The sequence below is a fragment of the Equus asinus genome, chromosome 21 (genome assembly GCF_041296235.1).
Source record: "Equus asinus isolate D_3611 breed Donkey chromosome 21, EquAss-T2T_v2, whole genome shotgun sequence".
Classification (NCBI taxonomy): domain Eukaryota; kingdom Metazoa; phylum Chordata; class Mammalia; order Perissodactyla; family Equidae; genus Equus; species Equus asinus.
Window position 1 is genome coordinate 69,232,040 of NC_091810.1, and position 19,086 is coordinate 69,251,125.

The 19,086-nt window shown below is 41.1% G+C and overlaps 1 protein-coding gene across 6 annotated transcripts in view; it reads right to left on the reverse strand.

Annotated features, from left to right (window-relative positions):
- Window positions 1-19,086, reverse strand: part of RARB (retinoic acid receptor beta) — a 694,304-nt gene that overhangs the window by 80,540 nt on the left and 594,678 nt on the right. For all 6 annotated transcript variants that reach the window (XM_070492836.1, XM_070492837.1, XM_014829837.3 and 3 more), the window contains one exon: window positions 18,400-18,541. In XM_070492836.1, coding sequence (XP_070348937.1) covers window positions 18,400-18,541 — 142 coding nt within the window. The remainder of the gene's footprint in view (window positions 1-18,399; window positions 18,542-19,086) is intronic.

A 19,086-nucleotide genomic window follows, 5' to 3' on the forward strand; every position in this document is an offset into this window, starting at 1 on the left:
ACACGGATCTCTTCTCCATGTATTAATGAATTACAGTCCAGCAGAAGCAAAGCTCCAGTGGATCTCAGTTCTTGTTTTTTTTTCAGACGTCCTAAATACTGTCAGCAGCACCAAGAATAACTTAGAAGCTGTCAGCTCTCTGCAGCAGCAAAGCACACATGTTGATTCACCCTTGAAGCAGGAACCTCTGTGATGAGTTCGCATGCGAGGCAATGTGTGGTGCACCCCCGGTTTTGTATAATTAGATTCTAAGAGGAAACTCTAAGAAAGATGGTTGTATCTTTTAGAGGAGCAAAGTTAGAAAGCTAAGTAGGTCGGGGAAGTTCTACTGAGACACGAATACGCATGAATACATTTCTCCACTGGACATGTGCTCTGCTAGGTATGGACAGGAAGTCTTAGGTGATGTGGATTTCAGCAGAAGAGAAACTCCCAGTCCTCGGTCTGATGGGGGTTGGGGGTGGCGTCCCAGACGAAGGTTCCTCTGCAACCTTGGGACAATAAAATTAACCACAACTCTATCTTCTGTTTCTCAAGTATTTTGATTTGTCAAAGCACCTTCACAATTTTTCCAGACTTCTGATATTTTGTTCTCACAATCTCCCATAGATGTGGAAAGGGTAGGAATGTTTATCTTTATTTTACAAATTACAAAATGGAGGCAGGAGTGGTTCTGCCTTTGAGTCCAACTTTAAAATGGGCCAGGACACCATACTAGTTTACTAACGTGGATTTGTTTTAAGCTCCTCTTTGGTAGTTTATAAAAGACATCAGTGAAGGGTAATAAGTTTGTCACGAGCCAATGTTAATATTAAAGCATTTCACTACATAAATGTATGAGGTTTAATATAACATGTAACCATTTAGACAAAGAGAACTCATCTTGGGATGCTACTTGTTCCACTTCTGGTGCCAATGCTCACAACATTTTTCTCTCTCTTCTAGAACTGCTTTCAGAGCCAATTTCTACACAAGAAAAGCAGGCACATTTATTTACAGCCACTATTTATTTTATCTAAAAAAGAGTTATCAGTTGGATGTTTAAGTTCTCATCTGTGTGTGTTTTAAAAAGTTACATAGCATTACAGTTAGCTGCATTTCCATACAGAACAAAATCCTTTTACTTTTCCTGCACCTAATATGAAAAGATTTGGGGGTGGTGCTGGGAGAAGATTTGTTTATGAACTTTCAGTCCAAAGTTGAAATTAGATGTGGTCCCTATTGAATTATCAAGACATGACGGTAAGGCACATAACCACTGAGTAGCTGATATGAATTGGATAGAAATGAAGATGCAGTTACAAACGGCACATATGTCTGGCATGGAGCTAAACTCTCATAACCAGGGTTTGAATTAAAACAGGAAATTTAAAGAGAGTGAATGGATTATGGCGGGGGTTGGCAAACTTCTTCTGTAAAAGGCCAGATAGTAAATATTTTAGGCTCTGTGGGCTACACGGTCTCTGTCGCAACGACTCAACTCTGTTATAGCAGGAAAGCAGCCATAGATGATATGTAAATGAATGTAGATGGCTGTGTTCCAATAAAATTTTATTGATAAAAATAGGCAGCAGGCCAGATTTGGCTCACGGGCTTAAGTCTGCTGACCCCTGTCTTATGGTCTATTAAATCGAAGTAAATATGGATGTTATCTTTAGATATCAAGATGTCTAAATATATAGAAATGGATTTACTTCTCCCTGGGGAAACCAACTGACAAAGGCAAAAGAATATTGGCATCTACTTTCTCAACAATTTCCTTCTAAAGCATTGTCAATACCCAACGTTACTTAGCCCAAATTTGTTAGACAACAAGGAAAATGGAAGTTCTACCTCGATCAATCTAACAGATAACCTCTTTTTTTAAAATAGCTTTTCTTCTTTTTGTTATCACACAACTAACAAATGAGCGCTAATGTTAAATAAAATAAAAATACAGATAAGCTAAAAAAAAGAATGTAACAATAGCTTTGAACATTTTAAGTTGTATCTTCCAAACAAGGTGTTTTTACAAATAGGAGATCAAATTCTGCATAGTTTTGTTTTATATTTTCTAATTAAACAATAGATGGAATTTTTGTTAAATTAAAGAGAAATGCAATATCATTAGCCGCCAGGAAAATGCAAAGTAAAACTACAATGAGATATCACTTCATACCCAGTAGGATGTCTAAAATTAAAAAGACTGAAACGGCAAGGTTTGGCAAGGATGTGGAGCAACTGAAATTCTCATACATTGCTGATGGAGTGTGAAATGGTAGGTAAGACCACTTTGGAAAACTGGCCATTTTTTGTAAAATTAAACACACATGTCCTTATGACCTAGCAATTCTAAACTTCAGCATAAACCCAAGAGAAATAAGCATCTATGTCCCCTACAAAGCATGTATAAGGATATTCATAGCAGTTCTATTCATAATAGCCCCAAAATGAAAACAACCCAAACATCCATTAAGGTGAGAATTGCATATCTACAAAATGGAATACTATTTAGCCAAATTAGGAGCAAACAACTGACACATGCAGCAACATGGGAAAATGCTATAAACATAATGATGAATGAAAGACGCCAGACGCCAAAGAGTGTAGCCTGTGTGATTCCATGCGCAGGAAGCTCAACAGGCAAAACTAATCTCTGGTGATAGACATCAGAAGAGTTTACCTTAAGTGTAACCACCACCGAAATCAAGATATGGAAGGCTCCAACCCCAGAAGGTTCCTATAGTCTCTTCCTAATATCTTAACTTGGAAGGTGGTTAGGAGGACATATATATTTATCAGAACTTATTAAACAGTACACTTAAGGTCTGTGCCATTAAGACACATAAATTACACCTTAATAAAGAGAAATATGTTCTCAAATATAGTTGAGGTTTGCCTTAAAAGGGAAAATCAAATAGAAACTGAGAAGATATCCAGAAAGGCAGTATTTGAAGGAGAAAGCTTTTAAGTTACAAAACTTGAAATGGAATGAGGAGAGCCAAGCCTTGGTTTGAGGTGACAATCTTTATTGTGCTGTCTTCAATGTCACGGCCATAGTTGTTTCTTTGGGGGATTAGGGTCATAAAGATTGTCTTGCTTTCCTATCCCCTTTTTATTCCAATTTAGAAAACAGATGAGATTTAACTACGTGGAGGGACGTCCTAAGGAAGAGCAACGAAAAATGTCAAGGACATCCTAAATGACGACTCCTGGTGCTCCGTTTATAAGGACTCATGGGAGACATTCATCTCCAACATCAGGATGTGGAAAATCTGTGATTCGTCTGACAATGAGGCTGTTTTCATCTTGTGGACTCTGAGAGTCCTGCCACTGACTTGGTCCCTTTTTTGTTCTACCAGGAACACCAGAACCAAATGGGAGCCCTCGTCTAGTGTGTATACACCTCAGTACGCTAATCTGACTCCAAGGTTTATTTTCCCTTAAGTCAATTAGCCTAACATTTCTTCTAATCCTTTGGTTGTTTTTTTAAAAATTGAGATATAATTCACATACTTTAAAATTCACCTCTTTAACGTGTGTAATTTGGTGGTTTTCAATATATTCACAAAGTTGTAATACCACCACTCCAAGAAGAAACTGATTAGCAGTCCCTCCCCATTCCCCAATCACTCCAGTGTCTGGCAACTACCAATATACTTTCTGTCTCTATGGATTTGCCTGTTCTGGACATTTTATACAGGTGAATTCACACAGTGTGTAGCCTTTTGTGTCTAGCTTCTTTCGCTTAGCATAATATTTTCAAGGGTCATCCATGTTTTACCATATATCAGTATTTCATTCCTTTTTATGGCTAAATAATATTCCATTGTATAGATATACCATATTTTATTTGTATCTCCATCAATTAGTGGACATTTGGGTTGTTTACATTTTATAGCTGCTATTAATAATGCTGGTACAAAGATTTCTGTCAAGTTTTTCTGTGAACACGTTTTCATTTCTCCTGGGTACACACCCAGGAGTAGAATTGATGGGTCATATAGTTAAACTACATGTTTAACTTTTTAAGGAACTGCCAAGCTATTTTCCAAAGTGGCTCTTCCATTTTATCTTCCCACCAACAGTGTGTGAGGGTTCAAATTTCTGCGTATCTTTGCCAACATTTGTTATTGTCTATCTTTTTGATGTGGGTGTAAAGTGGCATCTCATCGTGGTTTTGATTTGCATTTCCCTGATGACTAAAGATGTTGAGCATCATTTCGTGTGTTTACTGGTCATTTATATAGCTTCTTTGGTGAAATAATGTCTATTCTAATCCATTGCCCAGTTTTTAATTGGGTTGTCTTTTTATTGTAGAGATGTAATCTTTTTAAGAATACTTTTGTAAGCTCTCTTGGATTCTTTGAAGGTAGCATTGAGAGAGAAATATATCTACATAAAAAGGGTCGGAGTTTATTTATATTTACCTTTTTTCAGAAATAAAACTTCCATTAGTTTGATATGTTTAAAGTGATATTCATACCCTATATCAATGTTTTAAAACACCATCCCACCAAACCACAAGTTCTACGTCTTTATGTCTAAATTTCAGACACTGAATAAACTGGTCATATCTTCCCCACTGGTCTTAGAGAAGGATTTGCGCTTTTTACTGCTTTCTCTTCTGCAGTCAATATATATTAAGCACTTTTAACAAGTAATAAAAACGACAAGGAAATTAAAATGATCTTTCTGTAAATCCAGATCTTTTTCTCTAAATGTGAACAGTCTCACAGAGAAATTACTCTGATGGCTGTAAAAAAATGTAGGTTGTCTATTCTACCAGCCAAACTTTCTTGCTAACTTCTCTAAACCAGTGTCAATTTGGCCACTTACTAATCTAAAGCCCCATGTGCCTTTAACGAATGAATCAAAATGAAAAAATATCTTCTCATGATTTTTTTTAATTATGGAAAAAAAGGGATAGTCAACTGATTGTTAACCTAGAATCTACACAGGTTCATAAATCACATTTTGATTACATTACATATCTGAGAGGAATTTACTGACACTACTGGTAGCTTCATATTTAAACATAACAATTCTTTTATTATCTTTCTTTTTTAAGCTGTTTATTATCTGAGGGCTGAAATAGTTTTCCAAAGCACAACAAGCTGTAAATGGATCCACGGGCTATTAATTTGCAGTGCAGGGCACCACAGGGAAAAGCTCGTTAGGTGGGTTGCTGCAATTAGAGGTGTTACATAACCATTCTCAGAGAACTCAGAATAAATCAGGATAACACCCATCTCTGGTACTCCTTCAGCATTCAAAGCTACAAGTGAGAAAGGTCCAAATCAGAGAAAAAGGCAAAAGGCAGAGAGGTCAAAACACCTTTGCAGAAATTTAATGTGTTAAAAGGGAGGAGGATTCCTCCAATGAGAGGATATTACACTTCTCATCTGTGATAACACAATTTCTCTATGCACAGGAAGGAATGGCCATCCATAGCCCTCTCAACACTACTTCCACATTTCAATCTCTTTTTCTTTCTTTGTTTGTTTGTTTTTTTTTTTTTGAGGAAGATTAGCCCTGAGCTAACATCTGCTGCCAATCCTCCTCTTTGTTTCTAAGACCGGTTCTGAGCTAACATCGCGTCCATCTTCCTCTACTTTATAGTGTGATGCCTACCATAGCATGGCGTCCCAAGCAGTGCCATGTCCACATCCGGGATCGGAACCAGCGAATCCCGGGCCACCGAGAAGTGGAACATGCAAACTTAACCGCTGTGCCGCCAGGCCTGCCCCTCTCTTTTTCTTTTTGATTGAGGTGAAACATACATACATAGGTATGTGTCTACCCAACCAAGGTTTACCTTGTCCAGCACTCCTCCTGGCTCCCATGGGCCTCTTCTGAGTCCAGGGGGTACCCACCATGTTCACCTCTATCACACAGATTAGTTTTGCTCATATTCAATCTTTATACAAATGAAACTATATAGAATGTTCTCTTTTCTTCTGAGTTCTTTGATTCAACATTATGTCTAGGAGACTCATCCATGCTGTAGTATTTACCAGTAGTTAGTTCCTTTTTTATTGCTATGCATAGTCCATTCTTTGAACATGTCACAATTTACCTACACATTCTACTGCTGATGGACATCTGGGTTGTTTCTAGCTTTTGGCTATAATGATAAAGCTGCTGCAAACATTCTTATAGATATCTTTTGGTAGGCCTATGCACTCATTTCTCTTGAGGATGTTCCCAGGAGCATTACTGGGATACACTGGTATGTTTAGCTTTAGGAAACATTGCCAAACCATTTTCCAAACTTTGGCTCAATTTATATTTCCACCAGCCATGAATGAGAGGCCCAGTCGCTTCACATCTCTTCAATACTTGGTATTGTCAGTCTTTATAATGTCAGTGCTTCTAACGTCAGCCTTTCTGGTAGAGTAAATCACCACATTTCAATTTGATGGGCATAATTCTATTCAGGAACATAAAGTCACGCAAAGGGCACTATTTGTAAAAACAAAATGGGGCTCTGCATTCTGTAGACCTGGATCCCATCATTATCCTGGCAAGTGTGGGGAAGGCCCACATTCCAAGTGCTTGCTCAGTCCCTGGGGGCAGGAGGAAGTCCTGAGGTCTCTCTTCCTGAAAGAACTTCTGGGCCGCATCCATTGGTGGGGTGCCGGGAGTACATTCAGAGCCTGCATATTTTCACATTTCTCAGAGCTCAAAGTCCAAGGGCGCCACAGCCAAGTTTCCATTCAGTTTAAAACTGCTCAAGCGCTTTGTCCCCAGACTTCCAGGACACAAAGCGGGACTCCTTCACTCATTACATTTTGCGTTTGATTCTCTTCCTGTCCTCATTAAATTCCCTGAGTCAACAGAGTTTACTAGAAGCAACTTTTATCTTTCCCTTTGGAAGAGCCATATCACGACTGGCTCCATAAGCAGGTCCACTGTGAAACGCCAGTGAAATTCCTTAGTTCTATTTTAAGATTTAAACAATGTTGCTGAATCAAAATAATGTTTAAAAGTCTGCCCAAGTGATGTTGTAAAACATGCCCCCCCCCAAAAAAAAACAGGCAGAGAAAAATGGAGGGTTTGCATTCTCCACCATCAAAACAGAAGATTTCTGTCCTAAAACCATTTTGAAAATAAATCAGAAAATTTTTTAAATTGTGAAGATTTTTTATGTTGATGAAATGAAGTGTTGGAACAACCAAGCGTGTATGTGGGACAAAAACGGTCCTCTTGGGGCTGGCCCCATGGCTGAGTGGTTAAGTTCGCGTGCCCCACTGCAGGCGGCCCAGTGTTTCGTTGGTTCGAATCCTGGGCGCGGACATGGCAGTGCTCATCAAACCACGCTGAGGCAGCGTCCCACATGCCCCAACTAGAAGGACCCACAACAAAGAAGATACAACTACGTACTGGGGGGCTTTGGGGAGAAAAAGGAAAAAAATAAAATCTTTAAAAAAAAAAAAAACGGTCCTCTTGAGGAAATAGGGAGGGTATTTACTCTCCTTGGTCCCAGTACTAAAAAGATGCCTGTCTCCATTAATCTAGTTCATCGGATAATTGCTCAACTCTCTGTTCTCCAGCTCTAAAGGGAGAAGGATGAGAGAAATAAGCTAACTGTGATAGTTAATATTTTGCGATGGCAGAGGGAGAAGAGACGGGTTTAAGTGCTCAATGCCACTGCAGGAAGAGCAAATTCCAGACCATCCTCTATGCATGGATTTATTGGGCAATTTAGGTAGCCACCCTCCAGAGAATTGCTGTCACTGGGAGAAGGTACTTAAAGGGCCATGTTCATCGCCCCGGAACACAGGGACCGCGGGAGAATTTCGGGTTGCTATTTTCACGGAGACATTTGTTTCCAAACAAAGGGCTCTCTGCCAGCTATTTTAGAAGCACTTGCATATTTATTCAGCCAACTCTGTGTTGGGGATTGTCTTTGGGCGCTGAGGTTTTATCAATGTCTATTTAAAGCAGAATGAAAAAATAGCCCAAGATGAAAACATAGTGTATTTCCAGGCTAGAACGTGAGATGCTGCCTATTCTTACAGGGCCCATATCTGGTTTCTCCCTCTCTGAAACTGCCACCTGTCTCACAATCTTCAGTGTATCTTAGTTTAATTGCTGCTGTTTTCTTTTTAGTGGTGCATAAAATAATAGTGCGCCTTAACAAATTATAGATTTGATGAAATATGGTGTGTCTGTGTGTACAGTTTTGAGAGAAAGCAAATCTCCTCTGTTAGGACCTGTTTATAAGCTCCATCTGGTTACGTTCACCACGGAACGAACAACGCTGAGACTTCATGTCATGAAAGGGGTAATGCGCTCCTATTCATATGGTGCAAATTAGGGAAGGAGGCAAAATGGTGACAAAGGTAAAAACGGGCTCATTATATCAATATATTAATTCAAATCTCTAACTCATGGAAAGGTCAGACGAAAGTTCCTGATTCAGAATCTCTACTCCTCAAGTCCTCTTTTCCTCTGGTCCAACTGAGAAATATCTATTAAGTAGAAGGCAATGGGCTTACTGGGTTGAGGACTCAAAAAAGAATGAGATTCCATACCTGCCCTCAAGATGTTCAAAGCCAGTGAGGAGAACATCTCTATGTTCCTCTCTCTCTTTCTCTCTCTCTTTCACACACACACAACCTCCTACCTCCTGGACTCAAAAACAAGTTTGACTTTCAAAGTCATCCAGTAAAGGCGCCACTAACATGTCACACTGTGGTGACCCTCATGTGCTCCCTGCCGTTAGAGAAGTGTGTGTGTGTTTAGGAGGGAGGCAGCTTGAAGCATGAGCAGGAGGGAGAGGAGGGGATGGGCATCACAGGCAGACAGAACAGCATTAGCTCCAAGTGTATCAGCGGGGGCAGAGCCCTGCGCAGCTGGCTCAGCCTGCCCCAGCCTGCCCCAGCCTGCCCAGGACACTGACCTCCTGTCATGCTTCCCACAATGCCCCACGCAGTAGCCGCCACTGACCACTGAGCATGCCCATATCATGTGATGCAGCCTCGGGTGGTGCATGCTGTTCTGTCTGCCTGTGGCAGAGTCAAGTAGCTGCAACAAACACTGAATGGCCTGCAAAGGGTAAAACATGTACTGTCTGGCTATCTAAGAAACAGTTTGCACACCCCTGAAAATAAATACAATTTAGTCTTAACTAGGTACAGATGCCTGTCCTCTCTCTGTTAAAAAGAGAGACTAGGCACCAGCCCAGTGGTGTAGCAGTTAAGTTCATGTGCTCTGCTTCGGCAGCCTGGGGTTCATAGGTTTGTGTCCCAGGCACAGACCTACACACTGCTCATCAAGCCATGCTGTGGCGGCATCCCACATATAAAAGAGAGGAATATTGGCACAGATATTAGCTCAGCGACAATCTTCCTCAAGGAAAAAGAGGAAGATTGGCAACAGATGTTAGTTCAGGGCCAATCTTCCTCACCAAAAAGAAAAAGAGGGATTACCAAAGATTCAAGAGCTATTAATTAAGGTCGTTCTGGCATCAAACTGAGATTTTCTCATTGGTAATAAAAAGACTGAATGAATATTGAAAAGGGAATAACTTTATCACTGTATGATTTGATATTATCCCATGCTAAATTCAATACTCCCTAAAATTATGTTTCACACCACTGTGTGCAGAGTTTACACTTGGGGAAAGATTGTATCAAACTAGGACCTATATCAAATCAAATCATACATGTAAATGACAGACTATGTGATTCGGGAGCAAAGATGAGTGAAGATACTGAAAACTCTGTAGCGTTAAATGCACACAGAACTCTACTGTGTCTATATCGAGAATTGGAATTAGGATCCACAGGTTGAAGCCAGCAGTGTGACTTTAGGCAGGTCTCTTCGCCTCTCTGAACCTCAGGACACTGAGGATCAGAATACCATTCCTGTCCTCCCTGCCCCATGGGATGGTCCGAAGTCTTGGGAGACTCTGTGGTTGATAAAGCACTTTGTGACCATCAGCTCTCGTATTGTCACCACGTCCTCCCAGCCCTCCTCCCCGACGGCTGACCACAAAAGCAGTGCTGGTGACGAGGCCAAAGGGTGACAAGATTTGGTTAGGATAGGGGAGGAGATGATGGATCCAGGGGAAAGGCAGGTCACAGAGTTCCAAATAAAGGATGAGGAGAGATGGAAGATGCCAAATGGGCAACGAAAGGAGGATGCTGGGAGGGAAGGAGATTTTGCATCCTTGGTGATTCAGCACGGGTTTGGCTCTGCCCAGGAGACCCAGATGGCCTCACCTTGAACTGACTCATGTAGGAGGGAGGCCAGGCATCCTTTCCAACACCCCAGTTCGGTTTTCCCCATGGAGTTGGGTTCCACGATACCAGGATCCTGTCCCATTCTCTGATTACACATGTCCAGTATCTCTGGGCAAATGAGCCATCTGCCTCCTGGTTTACAGTAGCCGAGAAAGGTGGATATTTATTTTGGAAACTATGCCTGCAAGCTTTATTTTGAATGCTGCCACATAATATTTGCTGTTGTACATCTACACTGTGGCGTTATTAACAATTCAGAAGAAACAGAGCCTCTGCCCTTCATATTTCTCCTGAAGAAGGACTAAGGCTGATGTTATTCAAATAAAACCAGCTGTGGCAGCAGCACCAGCAGCACGGAACGGAGCCTGTGTCACCACCCGAGGAGGAACCTGAGAGAACAGCTAGCACTTATTTAGCACCTACTGTGTGCCAAGCACGGTGCTAAATGCATTATCGTTATGAGGTCCAATGCCCAAATCCAGCAAGGTTGCCATGATAATCTCCATGTTGTGGGTCAGCTGGTTCCATCAAAGCGAAATCACACATCTTGCTCAAGATGAGAGAGCTAGAGGGTGGGGACGGATCTGAACCCAGCCCAGGCTAATTCCTTTGTTCCTTCCTCTGCCTGGTCCTGCTTGGAATGGAAATTTCTCCTTTTTCTAAGGTGAGAATGTGCTCCAGGAGACAAGCTTTGGGAGAAATGTGTTAGTAAAGCTGAAGGAATTTTAATACTTCCTTTGCAGTCTGAGTGTTAATGGGCTTCAAGTCCCACAGTGGCACTGACGTCACTGGGCAGCCAGTGCCCAAACAGAATTTGTTTTTTTATCTCCTGGACAGATGCAGGAAAACATTAACATTTGGCAAGTGGAAAGGGGCGGCAGATTTTATTTTCCAGCTTCCATGACATTTTTAGACAGAAAAATATGAAGTTCCCAGCCTTTCCTTCACTTTTGGGGCGCTCTTTGGGGATTTGTGTGCAGTGGGGTAGCAGGAGAAGGTGGGGGGGTTCATGCTGTATTTCTGTGGAACAGAACAAAATGATCACAGCGAACCCTGGAAACGTGCTAACAGGCGAGGATGTAACATGGGAACAAATGAAGAAATAAACTAAAATTAGAAAGACATTAAGTGCCCTGATGATGATTTTTATGTAATTTTCCAAGTACACAGGGCAACCTACAATATGAATCTCCTCGTTATATTAAGCCAGTAAAATCCAGTCATAGAACCAGTGAGCACATCAATATAATTTGTGCACCAACAAAAGTGATTTTAACTGAGGTTAAGTGCCTTTAATCCAGAAGGTTTGTTTTAATGTAAGTTTAACACTAAAGGAGAAATGAAAGAAACATAGACTAAAACCTCTCATGGAAGTATCTAAGTGTCTGTACACAACACATTTATTCCATCCAGTCGACCCAGGGGGACGTTCATGTCTAAAGGATAAATCGGAATTTAGAGACTTTATAAAAAGCTGTTTTTAAGCTCAACACGCCCCAAATGAGAAGGTGTCAATGAGTGCTTAGGGACTCTTAAATTCAGAGATTATTCCATTGCTCTATTCTACAAACACACTTATGAAACTGTCATGGAAAAAAATGCTGTGAAATAAACACTAAACAGCATTCTCAAACAAAATCAAAGACATGTTTTGCTTACCACTCAGAAGCACGGACCACATCAACATAAGCTCAAAGAGCAATATAAAGAGGTTCCTTTGTGAATTAATGCCAGTGGTTTTCAGACAGGAAAACAGAATGGGGGTGGTAGCCACAGTACCTTCCCAAGTGTGTTTGTTACAGACACTCAGTGGTGGGGATCCCATCTTGAAGCCCAGAGGCCCACGGGAACCTGGTCAAATGTTAGAAGCATCCAGAGTCCACTACTTTCTCTTCATCACAGCACACATGTCTTGATTCTGGCCTTATTCTCATCTTCTCTTTTCCTTTTGGCCTCCTGACCCCAGTGTCTAGCCTATCTGTGGATCCCCTCCTTTTGTCAGTGAGTAACTTGGTAGCCAAGGTTTGGCAAAAGTGAGCCACAAATCCCACCATTTCTCCATTTTAGCCTCTCCAACTTAACTGGGCTTTCGCCATGCACAGCTATAAAAGATGCCTGCTCAGTTCAACCATTTTTGACAGCAAACACATTAGAAGATCTAATGTCTTTCAGGGGAGGGAATTGGTAAGAGGAAGCAGCCGGAAGAAACGCTGTTGTCTAAACAGAATTAAAAGCATCAGTTCTCACATCATGCCTGGGCTGTCAGTCAATACTAATGATCCTCTTATCCAGGTAGAAAACACAACCCCAAAGAAGTTGAACAACTTGTTCTGGGCAAGCAGCAGATAAGCAAATGACGAACAGTTGAATGGATGCATACCCAGAATTGTTTTGTGTCTGACAACTTTTCAGAAAGTACAGCTAGGGAGATGCTGGATTTGGTTGTCTTTGAAGACAGCCACAATTAACCACTTGAGCAATCTAATCTCATTGAGCAGAGCATCACGCTAACTTCTGGGGCTACAAGGTGAGGAAGACAAGATGCTAGCCTTTTAGGAGTTTACAATGAAGCCGGGGAGCCTCACTGGGGTGTGACGAATCACGTTATAATAAAGTTTGTGGTTTATGGAGGTCAGTTCAAAGCACAGGAACACAGAAGGAAGAATGAATAACTGCCTAGAGAGTGGTGTGGCGTTCAAGGGAGGGTTCAAAGAGGAAGTGACATTTCAGCAGGCTCCGCTGAAGGAGAAGAAGGTAGAAACCCAATTCCAGGGCATAGCCACTGCAGAAACATGGAGGTCTGAGGCTGGAGGGTCAGCGTGGTCCAGTATGGCTGGACGCTGGGGTGTCTATTGGTAGGAGATGAGAGTAGGAGCTGGAGATGAGATCACAGAGCAGCCATAAGGGGCATACTTGGCCACTGGGTGAGCCACTGAAACCAGAAGTAGCAAACTATGTCCTTTGGGTCAAACCCAGCTCTTCACTGGTTTTTGTAAATAAAGTTTTATTGGAACACATCCATACTTATTTGTTTGTATATCTCCTATGGTTGCTTTTGTGCTACAGCAGAGTTGAGTGATTGAGACAGAGATCACATGGCCTGTAAAGCCAAAAATACTTTCTATTTGGCTCTTTTAAAAAAGTTTGCTGATCCCTGGCTTAAAGATTTGAACTACTCATTTGAGTTTCCGTAACTGACTCAAAGGCATACGGCCGGGCTTTCTACACTCCTACGGTTTCTCAGCAGCATCGTCTTAAATCTCCTTTCCCATCATGGACAATTAGTTGTTTATCTGCATCATAAGCTTGTCCAGACGTCTCTTTCACAATCCCAAATTTTATGTCTTCATTTATTGTTTCTCTTTTTTATTTCTCGTTTTTATTTTAGGGCTTTGCCGCATACTTTCCTTTGCCGACATTGTTACTAGCCTCCCACCCCACCAGCAGAAGCTCATCACTCAACTTCGAGTCATCTTGCTTCCTTTGCCTCCTTCCCAAGTTCTTCATAAATTTCTCTACCATTTTTAGAATGCTGCTGAAAATCGATTTTTTTCACTCGCTGTTGCTGCTTTCAAATTCCATGCTCTGACAAATAGCTACGCCTCTGCAAAAAGGCTCCCCTACTTGTACAAAGCCCTTGGAAAATATAAGGTATACCCACCAGCATTTACACAACAGAAAAACGAAGACATAATCTTGCTTTTCTGATGGGCCACACTACAGGATTTCTTTTACTAGTAAATCTCATTATACATTGAAAACCAAATTCCATCTATAAAAATTAAATTTGCACATGATTTTCTATGGGGCACATCTCTAATATAGAGCAAGGAGTGTGATCATTGTTTTATTAACCACCGACAATAAAGTAGAGTTGAAAGGGAACTCAGAGTTTTAAAGCCGCTTTTTATGGCATGCAGTATATTACTAACTACCTGGGTCCAAATCCCAGCAGGTTCCCTTACTGTTACCTTGAGTAAGTTAATTAACCTCTCTGTGCCTCAGCTTCCATATCTGCCCCCTAAAAATGGGGAGACAGAGATTATAACTGACATATCTCATAGGGCTGTTTTGAGGATCAAATGGGATAAAATATGGGTTAAGGTACTGCCTGGTACGTAGAAAACACCCCGTCTATGATAGCTAATACTATAATATGATTCTTAGGTTTCTTTCTCTCTTTCTTTTCCCCACAGCATGAACAATAAGATGAATGTACTGGCAACAGCACTGTGGGACTTGACCTATCATCGTGGACATAGGTACTTTTGGCCTCCTGTCTTCTGATGCCCTCCTGAGGAACACTTCTTCCCACATTCCTGGTCCATGCAGTTTGGGTGGGGTCAACCTCAATCCTGGCACATGATTCAGACCTAGCCAATCAGAGTGTGCTACCTCCCCTCCAAAAGCAGTGTGTTCATAGATGGGACAAGATCCATGTTAGGCCAGTGTGAATCAGTCTCTAGGCACTGATGGAAAGATTGGGGTCTAAGCCTCTCTCTTTTTGCTGGGTAAACTATTGGCCTGGAGCTGTTGGTAGCCATCTTTATTAGCCATAGGGAAAATCTTTCAGGGAACAAAAGCAATGCAGTAAAAAACAGCTGTGAGAGACAAGCAGGAACAATGCCCTGAAAACAAACATGAGTCTTGGATCCAGCTGTGTTCCTCTGGACTGCGCGGATTTTTAGCATATGTCAGTTTGAGCTTCGTTTTCTGTCACTTGCATCCAAAGAGTTCTGACACATACTAATGAGTTGACATGACCTATGCCTAGAATTGAATGCAAATCTTGCTACCCTTGGTATTACAGAGAAAGCATGGCAAGGAGGGGTGGCAGACTTGAATTGTAATCTTGGTCTTTAGCCAGTTGGGGATTGCTGGGGAGACCGTTTCATCTTTCTGGGTCCTAGTGTACTTGTGTGTCAAATGAGAGAGGTGAGTGAAAATTAATCTCTAAGATCTCTTTTCAGTTCTAACATTCTATGAGTCTCTGTTATTCTTGAGTCCGTTTCAGTTGCGTATACTGGGGTATAATTGGTTACTGATTCTCATATTTTCCTACTTCCTTCTGTTTCAACTTTAAAAATATTCCATTAGACTCCAAGTGTTTATTTCTTCCCCTTCAATTTCCTTCTAAAGAAAATATATTTATTTTTGTATACTTGGGCATAATGATCCTATTTGCTTCCCATTTCTATATTTTTAAATCTAATTAAGGTGATAAGTTCCTTGAGGGTTGAAACTAGAGTTTTCCTGTGGGTGTAAACATTATTTTTTTTAATTGCCAACCAAGCTGCCAGTTTTTACAGAGCAGCAGGATATGGGTTTTAAGTACTGTAAGCAGGAAATGGGTCTCCAGCCCACACAAAATAAATGCAAAAGTACTGATTTTCCCTGAGTCCACATCTGGCTTACTCATTTATAATTCTGGCCTGAACCGAAATTCTCCCACGGAACTACAGTGTGACATCCACGTCTACGGACTGTCAGCCCAAAAGTGGAGCGTTAGGTGATCCCCCTATGAGTCTCACCTATACATCTAAATAATCTGGCTATTTCAGGTCAACATCCTGCTTTTCTCTTCAGTGGTAGGATCTGGGGCCTGAGCTAAGTGAATATTAGCTTCACATCTTCACATTCATTGATTTTAAGTAATTCAATAGGTCTAAAGTTTAGAGGGATCAAAGGGAACTGGCTGAAATGTGGTCAATTGGCCCATCATCTGCAGATACAATGTCCAGAGGAAAAAGACCCTCCCAGAAGGGATGGCACATGCAGGATGCTTCCCTGTCTGATGACCTAGTCCACTCTTGTTCATCAGGACCCTAATTATGAACCAGACCCCAATCCAACTGCCTTAATGGGTACTTCTTGGCAAATATAATAAAATGATCGGGAGGCAGAGGTTTAGGGTCGGTTGGTTTAGCAATTCAATGATGCCATTCAGGGCCTGATTTCTGTCCATTTTCCACTCTTCTATCCTCAGGGCCTGCTTTGTCCTACAGTTGACTCCCCTTGAGGTTGGAGGCTCACTCCCAGGGGTCCTTGGGGCTACTTGCTTCCTGACTCATGTGCATTGGAAGGGAGGGCACTTCTGTCCCAATCGTCTAAGTATGACTCTTTTGTTTTGTTTGGCAATTTTATTTTGATAAAATTTCAAATTTGCTTAAAAGCTGCAAGAAAAGTACAAAGAATTCCTGTATACTCTTCATCAGATTCACAATTCTTAATTTTTTGCCACATTTTCTTTCTCTCTCCCGTTCCACACACACGTATATTTTGAACCATGGGGAGCTAGTTGCAGATATAAAGAGCAAGAATGTTCTCTTATATAACAATAGTGCAATGATCAAAGTCAAGAAAGTAAAAGTTGATACAATGCTATCTGCTAATCTACAGTCCATAATCAAATTTCACCAACTGTCCCAATAATGTCCTTTATAGCTATTTTCCCTCTGATCCAGGATCCAATCAGGATTATGCCCTAGATTTAGTTGTCATGTCACTTTTAATCTGCAGCAGTTCCTCAGCCTACATTTGTCTCTCATAATATTGGCATTTTGGAAGGAGACTGGCTAGTTCTGCTTTTTTTTTAATTGGGTTATTTGCTTTTTTATTATTGAGTTTTCAGAGGTTTTATGCAGTCCAGACACAAGTCCCTTATCAGATATGTGATTTGTAAATATTTTGTCCTAGTCTGTGGCTTGTCTTTTCATTAACTTCAGTGTCTCTTGAAGAGCAGATGTTTTCAATTTTGATGATGTCTAATTTATCACTTTTTTCTTTTATGGATCATAAGCATGAGTGTTGAATTCATTCTCACTGGACTCGCCTAGGTTACATGTTCACACCATGAACCAACGACTGTGGCTGGGACATTGAATATTCTGATTGGCTTGTGTCAACTGAGTTGATCCCAAACCTGAAGTTCTCCCTGAAGTGTAGAAATCTAAGAGGTGGAAAAGCAAATTAGGCTCTGGGTATAGTTAAGAAAGGAGAAGGCATGGGATGGATGCTGGGCAGGCCACCACAAAACATCCCCGAGTAGTAGCTCCCAGCAGAGAGCCAGTCTGCCAGCTGGATGGCCTCAGACCAATGCTGCTTGGCTATGGGGCTTTCCCTCCTCAGTCTTCCCCACAATGGCCATGTTTCCCAGTTCCAAAACCCAAGAGCCCTTGACCTTAACATAAGTCTTCAAACCCCACTGTAGGATTGTGGTTGAGGTGCCTGGCTTTTCTTAGAGAGCAGTGGCCATGACTCAAGCATCTCCAGAGTCCCCTCACAGCACCTGGCCCAGTGTCCCACTCACAGTTTGACTTCACCAAATCCCGGAGAGATGGGATGAATGAAGAGGTAGCAATCCCCTTAAATGCTTCACCTGGCACGCATCCCTACATCTTCCTTAGGCCTGTCTGGGCCAAGCCACTTGCTTGTCACTTTCTCATTCCCAACATTTGAAAGCACCAAAAAGAGAATGTAAGTAAGAAGTTTTTTGTGGTGTATATACTCTGCCTCTATTAAAGCATGTATACTTCGAATCCCCATCAACAGGTGTTAAGGGACCACTAATTTTTAATTCATTAATGTTCTCTTTTGCCTTCATAAAGTGTATAATCGTTTGGAGGAGGGGGTGGCTGGGAGGAAAAAAGCTAAATCAAGTTTGGAAAAAGGCCAACGTACCAAATTTTTAATTGTTTCTTCCACAACAAAAGTTTTATGCTTCCCCTCCTCTAAAAAGGGGCAAATTATCACTACTGTTAATATTCATGTCTCTCGTCTCATTTTATTCTCACCAATATAGGCAAAACTCTTTATTCTCATTGTCAAGATGGGGAAATGGAGTCTCTGAGCAGCTATGCGATATGCTTGAGTTATTCGTGTCTCTAAAATACACAGTGAGTTAGTAACTGCTCTGGAATACAAACCCGCCATCCACGACAACCAACTCCTGCCTTTTCACCAAGTGCCACTCAAGTTTTATCTGAAAATCCCACAGTTATTCTATTTTCACGACATCTCTGTTTCCACCTACGCTTGGCAATCTATCATTAGTGTCATGTCTGAATTCCACATGTTGACGTCCTCCACAACTTGATTTTGGAAGCTGAGCAAACCATATTTATAGATAAGGCAAAGGGGAAAAAAATTTTTTTCAGACTCCACTTACATTCTTTGGACATTCCCACTTCAAAGCACTTCTGGAGTCGACAGTACTGGCATCGATTCCTGGTGACTTTATTAATAACACAGTTCTTATCTCGGTGACAAGTGTAAATCATGTTCTTCTGAATACTTCTGCGGAAAAACCCCTGCAAGCAAGCAAGAGGATGAGAAAACTAAGTAAAACTACTGAGCTTCATGAGAAATCAAAGCCAACCTTATCAATGCATTGATTGCTTGTTCTGAGTAATGAAGTGACGGCAGCAGCGAAGTTAACTTATTTAAGCCTTAAAAATCCTCGTGAAATATTAATAGTGAGCTCTCCCTTCATAGCAAACCAGAAAGCTCCTGTTAATCAAAACTAGACATGAGCATTATTATCTTGCTAAAGGAAAATTAATCCCCAGCTGATTCACTTGGAAAACATAATGCAGATTTGGGTTCCCTCCAGATAGGCTTAGCTTCATAAGCAGCTCCCTTGCTGGTCAGACTCTCTGCAGGTGAGTCCACTATCAAGAAACTCATTATAAGAGAAGCCACCTTTGCAAAAGAAATGACTTGATTCATGAAAGAATTAGGTCTTTTCAAAAGAGTCTTCTCTGAATTCTTTTACATATTTAACTCCTGTTACAATAGTTAAAATATGATTTAATTTACCAAGTCTTTAGAAAAAAAATATCCTACCCAGGAAACA